This window comes from Marmota monax, unplaced genomic scaffold (assembly GCF_021218885.2).
Source record: "Marmota monax isolate L192 unplaced genomic scaffold, Marmota_monax_Labrador192_F-V1.1 WCK01_AAM20220418_F8-fsc00012, whole genome shotgun sequence".
Lineage (NCBI taxonomy): Eukaryota > Metazoa > Chordata > Mammalia > Rodentia > Sciuridae > Marmota > Marmota monax.
In genome coordinates, this window is record NW_026695227.1 from 18,514,952 (window position 1) to 18,527,818 (window position 12,867).

The 12,867-nt window shown below is 46.0% G+C and overlaps 2 protein-coding genes across 2 annotated transcripts; both read left to right on the plus strand.

Annotated features, from left to right (window-relative positions):
• The first annotated feature begins 299 nt into the window (after positions 1–299).
• Positions 300–2,055, plus strand: LOC124087152 (uncharacterized). The gene is given in 1 exon segment (XM_046435884.2): positions 300–2,055. A coding segment is annotated over 1 exon segment (1,536 nt). The 3' UTR covers positions 1,836–2,055.
• A 2,144-nt stretch (positions 2,056–4,199) lies between these two features.
• Positions 4,200–5,801, plus strand: LOC131423858 (uncharacterized protein K02A2.6-like). The gene has a single exon (XM_058576233.1). The coding sequence runs from the start codon at positions 4,458–4,460 to the stop codon at positions 5,550–5,552; it is 1,095 nt and encodes a 364-aa protein (XP_058432216.1). The 5' UTR covers positions 4,200–4,457; the 3' UTR covers positions 5,553–5,801.
• Positions 5,802–12,867: the final 7,066 nt, after the last annotated feature.

Consider the following 12,867-nt stretch of genomic DNA (forward strand, 5'->3'; position numbering starts at 1 on the left):
AGCGTCTGTAAGACTATGCATAGTCATCCAGTATTTTGAGGCAGCTTGAGAAGGAGTTGACGAACTCAGACTTCTCCCCTGCCACCCTGGGAGACGTCCCAGGGATCAGAGGGGCCCATTTCTTCGGGGCCCCCAGTGTTTCCGAGGGATACACTGTCTTTGTAGGCAACGGAGAAACCCGTGCTTCTCCCAGGCCGTCTGATACTTTCTGTTTCCACTGAAGTCGCGCAGCGCTCTTCCTGTTTGGTCTTGTCTTTGTGTCTGTGTGTTTGTCTCTTTACTTTCTCTCTACAACTAACATGGGGCACTCACTGACCACTCCTTTGAGCCTCACTCTAGATCATTGACAAGATGTTCAAGATCGGGCAAACAACCTGTCCGTGACAATCAAGAAAAAGAAATGGAAAACACTCTGCACCTCGGAATGGCCAGCCTTCAACACTGGCTGGCCGGCAGAAGGGACTTTTAACATTAATCTTATCTTACAGGTGAAATCCCAAATCTTTACCCATGGTCCTCATGGACACCCCGACCAGGTACCCTATATAGTTACCTGGGAAGATCTGACCTCCAATCCACCCCCTTGGGTGGTTCCTTTCTCTCCTCCCAAACCCCTTGAACCTTCTGCTCCCCTCATCCCCGTTCCCCCTCCCCCTTCTCAAACCTCTCAACTTTACCCCGTTCTTAACAAATCTGAGACCTTAATTAAAGCAGGGGCAACACCAAAGAAGGTTCTGCCGCCAGAAGACTCAACTCTGATTGACCTGCTGACTGACGAGCCTCCTCCTTACCAGCCCCAACCCTTACAAGCCCCTGAGCCCGATCAACAATCCTCAGAGGAGGAAAACAACCAGGAGGGTCCAACCGCCAGTGCTCCCCCGGATCCATCTCCCATGGTGGGACGACTCCGGGGACGTCGAGACCACACCGCCTCAGGGGACACCTCTAAAGTCCTCCCCCTATGAAAAACAGGGGGCCCCAATGGCCAATATCAGTACTGGCCTTTCTCTGCCTCTGACCTCTATAACTGGAAAACCCATAACCCTTCCTTTACTAAGGACCCTATAGCTCTAACTTCTTTGATTGAATCTATTCTAGTAACTCACCAGCCAACATGGGATGATTGCCAGCAGCTCTTACAGATACTCCTCACTTCAGAGGAAAAACAAAAGGTTCTCTTGGAAGCTCGCAAAAATGTGCCAGGGGACGATGGGCGCCCCACCCAACTCCCAAATTTGATTAACGAAGCTTTTCCTTTAACCCGGCCAAACTGGGACTATGCAACTGAAGCAGGTAGGAACCACCTACGTCTCTATTGCCAGTTACTCATAGCGGGTCTCCATGGAGCAGGGCGACGGCCCACCAATTTGGCTCAGGTAAGACAGACTATCCAGGGGTCAGAGGAAACTCCAACAGCCTTCCTAGAGAGATTAAAAGAGGCTTATCGGAGGTTTACTCCCTTTGATCCTGATAGTGAGGACCAGAAAGGAAACATCTCTATGGCTTTTATTTGGCAGTCCGCCCCAGACATCAGGACTAAATTGCAAAGATTAGATAATCTACAGGAATTTTCTCTAGCAGATTTACTGAAGGAAGCTGAAAAGATATTTAACAAAAGAGAAACTCCAGAAGAACGAGAAGATAGGATTAGAAAGATGCAAGAAGAACGAGACCTTAAGCTTAGGGAAGAATCAGATAAGAGAGAGAGGGAAAAAGACCTGAGGCATAACAGGGAACTGAGTAAGATATTGGCCACTGTAGTTCAGGCAGGACAGCAGGGAGACAAGATAAACAGGGACAGGGAACGGAGCAAACCCCGTGTAGACCGAGACTAATGTGCCTACTGCAAGGAAAAAGGACACTGGGTAAAAGACTGCCCAAAGAGACCCCCCAACCCCAGAAGAGGTACAAATTGGACCCCCCAACTGCTAGCCTTAGACGAAGACTAGGGGAGTCAAGGCCAGGAGCTCCCCCCTGAGCCCCGGGTAACTCTGCAATTAGGGGGGCAACCTGTGACCTTCCTAGTGGATACAGGAGCCCAACACTCGGTGCTGACGCGAGCACCAGGGCCCATGAGCCACAAAACGACATGGGTTCAAGGTGCCACCGGGAGCAAACCATACCGATGGACCACCAAAAGAGAAGTACACCTTGCCACAGGTAAGGTTTCCCATTCGTTTCTACATGTGCCTGATTGTCCGTATCCACTACCAGGAAGAGACTTATTGACCAAGTTAAGAGCCCAAATTTATTTTAAGGATGGGAGTGCCTCCATCACAGGGCCAAACCAGACCCCCTTACATATATTGACTTTCAAATTGGAAGACGAATATAAACTGTTTGACAAACCTTCTGTACCTATAAAAGATATGAACTATTGGCTTAGTTCTTACCCGGAGGCCTGGGCTGAAACTGGAGGAATGGGAATGGCTAAACAACAATCTCCAATAGTCGTTCACCTAAAAGCCACTGCTACTCCCATCAGTATTAAACAATATCCTATGTCAAGGGAGGCCTATCAGGGCATCAAACCACATATCAAACGCCTCCTAGACCAAGGCATTCTAACACCTTGCCGGTCGCCCTGGAACACTCCATTGCTGCCCATCAAAAAGCCAGGAACTAATGATTACCGACCGGTCCAAGACTTAAGGGAAGTCAACAAGAGGGTAGAAGATATTCACCCCACTGTGCCAAATCCTTACAATCTCCTCAGCACCTTGCCTCCTACCCATACTTGGTATACTGTTCTGGATCTGAAAGATGCCTTTTTCTGCCTAAAACTGTCTCCCCAAAGTCAGGCTCTTTTTGCATTCAAATGGAAGGATCCAGAGGAAGGAGTCTCTGGACAACTGACCTGGAGGAGACTGCCACAAGGATTTAAAAACAGCCCAACACTCTTCGATGAGGCCTTGCATCAGGATTTGGCCGATTTTCGTGTAAGACACCCTTCCTTAATCCTGCTTCAATATGTAGATGACATCTTGCTGGCTGCAGCCTCCAAGGAAAATTGCCTAACAGGTACGGAGGAATTATTGCAAACTCTGGGACTATTGGGGTACCGGGCGTCAGCAAAAAAGGCCCAAATCTGTCAGACAAAAGTTACCTATCTTGGCTATGAACTCCATGACGGTCAACGCTGGTTAACAGCTGCCAGAAAAGAGACTATCTCGAGTATACCAGCCCCCCAGAGCCCCAAGCAGCTGCGGGAATTTCTAGGGACCGCCGGTTTCTGTAGACTCTGGATTCCTGGGTTTGCTGAGATAGCAGCCCCCTTGTATCCACTGACTAAACAAGGTAATTCCTTTACCTGGACTAAGGAGCATCAATTGACATTTGATCACATTAAATTGGCTCTTCTGTCAGCCCCTGCCTTGGGCCTACCAGACATCACCAAGCCTTTTGATCTATTTGTAAATGAAAAACAGGGTTATGCAAAAGGGGTTTTAACCCAAAAGCTGGGGCCCTGGAGGCGACCTATAGCCTACCTGTCAAAGAAATTAGATCCAGTGGCAGCAGGATGGCCACCATGCCTCCGGATGATAGCGGCTGTGGCCCTTCTGATTAAAGATGCCACTAAACTGACTTTGGGACAGCCATTAACCCTATTAACCCCTCATGCCATTGAAACCATAATTCGCCAGCCACCTGATCGCTGGATGTCAAACGCCTGACTCACCCATTACCAGTCTCTATTGTTGGACACTGACCAAATTCAGTTCGGCCCCATGGTGACCCTGAATCCAGCAACCCTCCTGCCACTCCCAGGAGAAGCCAATCCTCACAACTGCCAGCAGATTCTTGCAGAGACACAGGGAACCCGGCCAGACCTCACAGACCAACCAATGAAAGACGCGGAGCTGATCTGGTACACAGATGGAAGCAGTTTTCTGCTCAATGGAGAACGACGAGCGGGAGCGGCCATCACCACCGAATCTGAGGTAATATGGGCGAGTGCACTTCCGGGCGGGACATCAGCTCAGCGGGCAGAACTGATAGCTCTGACTCAAGCCCTGAAGTTGGCAGAGGGGAAGAAGCTAAACATATATACAGACAGCAGGTATGCCTTTGCCACGGCTCATATACATGGAGAAATTTACAGGAGACGGGGATTACTGACCTCAGAGGGGAAAGAAATCAAAAATAAGACTGAAATATTAGCTTTGCTTAAAGCTTTATTTTTGCCTAAAAAGTTAAGTATCATGCATTGTCCCGGCCATCAGAAAGGGGATACTCCAGAGGCCAGAGGAAACAGATTAGCAGATGAGACAGCAAAAAAAGCCGCCCTAGGGCCACTACTTCTGATAATGACTCTATTGCCCCAATGAGCAGACCCACAACATGATGACCATGAGGAACAATGGGTCTATGAGGACCAAGATTTAAGTGTCATACAGAAACTGGGGGCCACTTACAACCCAGAAGAAAAGACCTGGAAATACCAGGGAAAGACTATCATGCCCCTCAAAAATGCAAAACAACTGGTGAAGTCCCTACACAGACTGACACATCTTGGGGCTAAAAAGATGAAAGAACTCTTAGAACGTGGAGAGGGTACTCTATATCTTCCAAATAGGGATCGACTCCTCCAGAGGGTTGCAGAAAATTGTCAGGCATGTGCCCAGGTAAATGCTGGTAAAGTCAAACTTGGAACAGGAGTCCGGGTTCGAGGACATAAACCCGGGACACATTGGGAAATAGATTTCACTGAAGTCAAACCTGGTATGTATGGATATAAATATCTTCTAGTCTTCGTTGATACTTTTTCCGGATGGGTCGAAGTGTTCCCCACCCGACATGAAACTGCCAAAACCGTTGCTAAGAAGCTGTTGGAAGAAATTTTTCCAAGGTATGGGGTACCCGGGACAATTGGGTCGGATAATGGGCCTGCCTTCGTCTCCCAGGTAATTCAGATGGTGGCCAATACATTGGGGATTAATTGGAAATTACACTGTGCTTATAGACCCCAAAGTTCAGGGCAGGTAAAAAGGATGAATAGAACCATTAAGGAGACTTTAACTAAATTAACGCTTGAAACTGGCACTAGAGACTGGGTACAACTCCTACCTTTAGCCTTGTATCGGGCCCGAAACACCCCAGGCCCACAGGGATTAACTCCATTTGAAATCCTGTATGGTGCCCCACCACCCACTGTTAACTTTTATGAAACTGAAACCTATGCCTCCCTCACCCCATCTATGCAGACTCATTTACGTGCCTTGCAATTGGTCCAGAACGAGGTTTGGAAGCCTCTAGCCGCAGCATACAAAGAGGAACTTAAAACCCCCTCGCTACCACATCCCTTCAAGGTCGGAGATACCGTCTGGGTACGCAGACACCAGAGCAAGAACCTCGAACCACGGTGGAAAGGACCCTACACCATTCTGCTGACCACTCCTACTGCAATCAAAGTGGACGGCATCGCTGCTTGGATCCACGCGTCCCACGTGAAGACTGCCCATCCACAGGAGTCCGCAGATACCTCTCCAGATCCAGAATGGAAGCTACAACGCATCCAAAATCCACTAAAGATAAGACTCACTCGCTGTTGATTTTTTTTTTTGCTTTGTGCTTTATCTTCCCCATATCAGCCGCCTATAACCCCAACCAGCCTGTGAGCCAGACATGGCAAGTAATATCGGGGACAGGAGAGATAGTTTGGGAAAAAACTTCCACAAAATACCCCCTTTGGGCTTGGTGGCCTGCCCTAGACCCTGATCTTTGTCACCTGCTGGCTGGAGCAGACGACTTTGATATCCCGGCTACTGACCCAGCTAAACCAGGTCCAGAAGTGTGCACCACCAGTGGACGCTGCCCCTGCTCCCGTTATCCAGCAGGGTGTAGGGACCCTAGAGCTCGAGCAGCTCTAAGAAAGAAATCCTTCTACGTATGCCCTAGGGACGGGAGATCTAGGAAGCAGGCATATAAATGTGGGCAATATGAATATTACTATTGTGGGGCTTGGGGATGTGAAACTACGGGGGAAGCATGGTGGAAGCCAAGCTCATCTTGGGATTTAATACAAGTAAAAAGAGAAAAGCAAAATGAGCCCCCACTCTCCACCGGCTATTGCAGGAGTACGCCTGGGACAGTCAAAACTTTATGGTACGGGGATGGGCCATGTACCGCATTTGCCTGCAACCCCTTAAACATCACCTTTACTCAGGCAGGCAAAGTATCAAAGGATTGGATGAAAGGAAGGCTATGGGGCCTAAGAGTATATCACCAGACTGCCTATGACCCTGGGGTCCTATTCAAAATTAGATTACTAGTAAATACCAACCCCCAACCAGTAGGCCCTAATGAGGTACTCTGGGATCAAAAGGCTCCTCCTCCTAAAAGATATACTCCTCCTCCCCAAAGATATACACCAGCACCCTCAAAGCCAACGTCCCCATCTAATCCCACCTATCCAAGCCTCCCCATTCCCCCAACCGTGCAGATTGCCATAAATCGTACCCTATCAGGGTCAGGAAAAAGACTGATAAACCTAGTTGAAGGGGGATATCAAGCCCTTAATTCCACCCAGCCCAATCTTACTGAGTCCTGCTGGATTTGCCTACAGGCAAGCCCCCCCTACTATGAAGGGGTGGCTGTTAACGGGAGTTTTACCTACGATGCTCCCACCAGTTGCAACTGGGGAACAAGACACATGTTGACTTTGCCTGAAGTAACCGGTTCAGGAACATGCCTAGGGGGCTCTTCTATATTGGAAAAAAATGAACTCTGTACACGCACTGTAAGTGTGTCGTCCTCTGATATGTCCAAATACATAGTGCCTTCGCCAGGTCTTTACTGGGCATGTAACACCGGGATTACTCCATGTGTCGCGGTAGCTACCTTTAACCAGTCTAAGGATTTTTGTGTGTTAGTCCAGATCTATCCAAGGCTACTCTATTATTCCACAGAAAAATTTGAGGGACATTTCATGGGCAGGACTCGATTCACCCGAGAGCCTATCAGCATTACCCTGGCAGTTTTGCTGGGGGCAGGAGTGTTGGCAGGGGTTGGAACTGGGGCTGCAGCTCTGATTGAAGGCCCTAGACAGCTGGGGATCCTAGAGGCCGCAATACAACAAGACCTGAGAGCAATAGAAACCTCTGTAACCGCATTGGAAAAATCCTTAACCTCCTTATCAGAGGTGGTATTGCAGAATAGACGGGGGCTAGACTTATTATTCTTAAAGGAAGGAGGACTTTGTGCTGCCTTAAAAGAAAACTGTTGCTTTTACACAGATCACACAGGGGTAGTAAGGGAGTCTATGACAAAGCTCAGAGAAAGACTAGATGAAAGAGAAAAGTCCCTGTGAGGCTCCCAAAGTTGGTTTGAAAGCTGGTTTAATAAATCCCCTTGGTTAACTACTATATTATCCACTGTAGCCGGCCCCTTGATTATATTGCTGTTGATTTTAACATTTGGACCCTGCGTATTTAACAAATTAATGCAGTTTATAAAAGAAAGACTATCCGTAATCCAAACTATGGTTCTCACGCAGCAATATCAGTTACTCCAACAACATGCTGAGCCATCAGCTGAGACAATGCAGGAATCCGAGCACATGGATCAATGGATATAAGATTATATCCATGATATAGAAAAGGGGGGAATGAAGGACCCCAAGGCCCCAGGCCCAACATTAGGAAATCTAACCCCTGTGCCCTGAAGCTGCAAGATGTTCTCTTACACAACCCCCATGTCAAAACCCCACCAGCTGCACGTAGCATTTCAAGTCTTGCACAATGCCACCACAAGATGTTCCATATAGATAACCCCGGAAGGGCCAAACTTGAGCAAACAGGGTAAAAACAGGAACTAAACAGGGTAAAAACAGGAACTAAAAGGACAGGATGCAATTTTATGGTTTTTCCGAGAACTAAAGTGGAAAAACAAGTTTACCCCCCAGGTGACCTAAAGGCTGGATTCAGAGGAACCAATAGAATAACTGTTACTGTGCTAAGCTAAAAACTAACCCCCTGCTCTCTATAAAAGATCTGTGCCCTAGAGCCCGGTGTGCCAGTCACCAAAGCTCCGGCTGAGGTTTCACCGAGCACCTGCAGGCGCCTGTGTATGAATAAAGAGCCTCCTGCTTTTTGCAGCCAGTGTCTCGTGTGGTTCATTCCGGGTTTGAGATCTGTGGTTCTTTCACAACTACAACTAAAAAACATTTAAAACAACAACAACAACAACAAAGCCAGGTGATATACATATGCAGATTTAGTTAGCCAGGCTTGGTGCCTGGGAGGGAGTCAATTTACATTCTTAGCTTCCTGGGCATGTCCCAGGCCAGGTTGGGGCAGTTCTTCAGCCTTTACTCTCAGTGCAAGGAAGTTGTTCTTAATTTCAGCAGAGTCCCAGATTCACTGGGAGTCTGTCAAGGACACATGGCAGAGAGAGCAGCAACCTAGGCCCAAAAGGAGTTGTAACTCCCAGGTATTGAACTTTGCTGGGCCTTTAGCATTCCTTAGGCTGTATAGGGTGTGTGCCAGATTTTTCTGGCAACAACACTCTCCCTTAAAATTTGTTTTTACTTTTTTTTTTAAGAGAGAGGAGAGAGAGAGAGAATTTTAATATTTATTTTTTAGTTATCGGCGGATACAACATCTTTGTTTTGTATGTGGTGCTGAGGATCGAACCTGGGCCGCACGCATGCCAGGCGAGCGCGCTACCACTTAAGCCACATCCCCAGCCCCTTGTTTTTACCTGTTGACTTGTGTGGTTAGGCCCTAGAAATCCCATATCTAAACCAAGTGTGGCACCCTTAGAGGAGTTGTTCTAAATGAGGATTGCGTATTAATTCATATAACTATCTAAAAATCCTGAGACTTGTTAACCCCACTTTATAGATGAGAAAAGTAAACAGTGAGATGAAATGACGGTCCCCCCACACACACAAGATCCCCAGTTTGTTTAGTTACAGCATTGCAGAGACAAGAACTAACGACTTCTGTTGCTCTCCTTCCTTAAACAGGATTCTGATTGCTTCCTTTATAAAAATCCCAGGTCAATTTTCTTCAAGATTCCCCTGCATAATGGATGTTCTCCCTACAGTAATAGCCTAAAAAAACAAAAACCCAAAACCCCTCTTAGAACAAAAAAGACCAGGCTGGATGCACACTTCACGAATCAGTTCAGCTTTTTATTAGAATGAAGTTTCACACAGGAGCAGGGGATACAGGGACGAAAAGACATCATAGTGGAACTCACTTTCCTGGTGGAAAAATGAGCCCCAGAACAAAGAAAGGCCCTGGGATTATATAGGTTATTCTGAGAGGTGGTCTAGTGAGCACATCAATTTTCTTTGGGCGCCCAGGAATTTGGAGTTGGTTCTATCAATCAGTGAAGGGGTCAGTTTTAGTGCTTAGGAATGTGAGGTCTGTTTTATGGGACAAAATGGGAGGGAGTCTAGGGTCAGTGGTCAGTTTCTGGGATTTATCTTACTGGATCTGATGGAGAGCCTGGGGTCAGTGGTTGGTATCTGGAAAGGATTTGTTTCCAGAAGGATTAATGCTTTGGCCTCTTCCCTGCATTTCCAGGTTTGATGGAAACCTCTTCCCCAGGGTTTGTTTTACCACCAGGAAAGAATGTATTGGGAAAGGATCGCTGCTCTCAATCTATGGCTTCTCTTCTCACTCCCCCCCCCCCATCTCACTACTTCTGGGGTTTATCATTTTCCATATCTAATAGCAGGGATGAGGTGATGCTGTTGGACCCACTCTCCTGGTGGAATGAGCCACTGAACAAAGGAGGGACTGAGAGGTGATTTAGTGAGCCTGTCAGTTTGGGCACTTGGGAATTTGGGATCTGTTTTATCAATTAATGAATGTGTCCCTTTGAGCACTCAGAAATTTGAATTTTTGGATGGGGGGTGGTTTGTGATCAGCATCTTGAAAGGGTTTATTTTAGGAGTGATTAATGCTTCCCAGAGAATATCATTTTTAGGTTTGATGAAACACCTTCTCCCTGCTTATGGCCAGCATCTGGAAAGGATTTATTTTAGGAGAGACGAAAGCTATTAATGTATGGCTTTCTTTTTCACTCACTTTTCCCAGGCCTCACTATTTGGGGGTTTGTCATTTTCCATATCTAATACTGTCCCCTTATGTATCTCTTTGTATACTTTCTTTCACATACTTTATAGAAAATGCTAGCTGTTTCCTACTCTAGATCAACAGTTCTGAGGCCAGCAGCAACTGTCCCTCTTTATAGAATTGCAAATGTCAGAAATGCAACTTGTTATAAATAAAAATCTTTAGCCCTACTCCAAATTACTGAGTCAGCGATTTTGCAGATGGCCTACTTCAATTCTCTCCCCCATTTTTTTTTTTTTTCTTTACCAAGGAATTGAACCCAGAGTGCTTTATCACTGACCTATATTCCCAGCCCTTTTTATTTTTGGAGCCAGAGTCTCACTAAGTTTCTGAAGCCGGCCTTGAAATTGAGCTCTTCCTTCCTCAGCTTCTCCAGTTGGTGGTATGCTCAACCCTTCATATCTTTTTTTTTCGTTTTTTTTTTTTTTTTTTTTTGGTGTGAAGGATTGATTGAATCCAAGGGCACTTAACCACTGAGCCACATCCTCAGCCTTTTTTTTTTTTTTTTTTAATATTTTATTTAGAGACAGGGTCTTGCTGAGTTGTTTAGGCCCTTACTAAGTTGCTGAGGCTGACTTTGAACTTCAGGATCCTCCTGCCTCAGCCTCCAGAAACGCTAGGGATTACAGGTGTGCATCATTATGCCTGGCCCTTCATCTCTTTTTAATAAGCTCTCCAAATAATTCGTGTTAATTCTTTATTAAGTAGGTAGTTAGTTATGAGCCAGTGGCAAGAGGGACAGTAAGGAAAAAACTTTTATGGAAGATATCAAGTGTGTACATCAGAGACCAAGTACATAGATAACAGGACTGATTAAAACAGAAAATTAAAACAAAAAGACAAGCATCTGGTCACTTAAAATTCACCAAAAAAAAAAAAAGGAACTGGTGTTTCAAACCACCCTAGGCCATAGTTAATTATAGCCCCTTAAAGGAACTATTATTTTAAAACCATATCAGAACTATCTCCTATGACCCAGTCATTACCACCATAACAGAAAACTTGTTGCCTACCCTAAAGGCACACACCTGTAATACCAGCAATTTAGGAGGCTTAAACAGGAGGGTTGCAAACTCAAGGTCAGACCCTGTCTCAAAAATTGAAAAGTGGCTGGAAGGTCAGTGATAGTCCTATAGGTTCAATCCCCAGCACACACACACACACACACAGAGAGAGAGAGAGAGAGAGAGAGAGAGAGAGAGAGAGAGAGAAAGAGAGAGAAAAGAAAAAGAATTGCTAAGGGCCTGTACAGAATGACAAAAAATAACTTGTTGATCAGTGGGGTATGAGGAAACAGACTCTGTGGAAACCTAGAGTTAAAGAGCCATGCCTTTTTCTGCTCAGGGCCTATGGTGTGCTTACTTTTCACTTTGATTTCTTCCTTCCTTCCTTCCTTCCTTCCTGGGTGCTTAACCACTGAGCCACATCCCAAATCTTTTTTATTTTTAATTTTGAGTCAGGGCCTCGCTAAATTGCTGAGGGTGGCATTGAACTTGGAATTCTCCTGCCTCAGTGTAGGGACAGACTTAGCCTAAGCAACTCCATTTTAAAATAAACCTGCAGTCTCACCAGGCACAAGCCTACAGAGCCCTCCAATGTCATTAGGCATAGCCTGATAAAACAAGTCACTTTCCACAACCCTGATAAGAATCAGTGAAGTCACTTTACATAAACATGTCATTTGCCTTAAACCTGATAAGAGTCAGAAGGGTAATATCTGGGTGGAAACAACCAGACCATATGTACTGACTCTAGGGACCAAAGGGGTGTGCAGATGCTCCCAAATTTAGCATAAATAATGGAGCAAATGAACAGACATTTGAGCTAGCAGATACTGATGCACACAGGCCTGAGAACCTGATGAGGACCTGGACTGACATCTCAACTCCTCTCTTCGTCTGCCTTATCCTCTCCATCTGTCCTCACTGCTCTCAAACTCTACAGCAGCCTCTTGACTGTGGAGAGAAGGGCCACATCCCTTTACCACCATCTCCTCAACCAGTCTTCAACTCCACACAAGGAGAAGCCTCATTCGGTTCCAGACTTGATCACTGCAGTCTGAGTGAGTGTGCATCTGCTGGACTTAAGCCTTAATCTAGCACTTGATCTAGCACTTGAAGGGAAAGTGAGGAAGGAGAGATGGGTAAGTGAGAAATGAAAGATGAAGACCAGGCAGAGATACACATGAGCGTGTATTTGTCAGAGTTGACAAATAAAGGCCATCTGTCTATTGCAAAGAGAGAGGCAAAACAAGCTTGGGTTCTGGGACTTTTATGGGGCAGGTTCAGGAATTAGAGCTGGGCAGGTACTAATGTGGGAGGTTAGGGCTTGGGTTGGTATGAGTGATGAGCCTTTCTCAGAAACACCCCTGGGTAAGAAAGCGAATTTTTTTCCTTAAAATGGCCATCCAGATGTTAAGCAAGGACCACTTAAGCTTAGCATGCAGAAGAAATATCTGTAATAGGTCTGTTATGATTAAGTGTGTTTGCATTCCTTAGAGTTAGAATTGCTTGCTTTGAATTAATTGGGCCTATTGCAGTGTTTGTAGTGCCCAGCATGAAGGATTGCCATTTTCTTGGTTAAGAACCTATAGAGTGAAATTGTTTTGAGTAATGTGAGTGAATAAAACATTGAAAAGCGCTGAAGCAGGTGGACCTTTTTTTAATTTCTCCCCCTCAACTGCATAAGTCGCACCTTTGCCCAATGAGACACTCAGCCTCTGGAGTTGTCGGGATTAAAGGCGTATCACCACCATAGCAGGCTTCCGCTAAAAAACTCT

Excerpts from the sequence above, each read along its gene's own strand:
- LOC131423858 (XM_058576233.1), top strand. The coding sequence starts at position 4,458 with ATGCCCCTCAAAAATGCAAAACAACTGGTGAAGTCCCTACACAGACTG.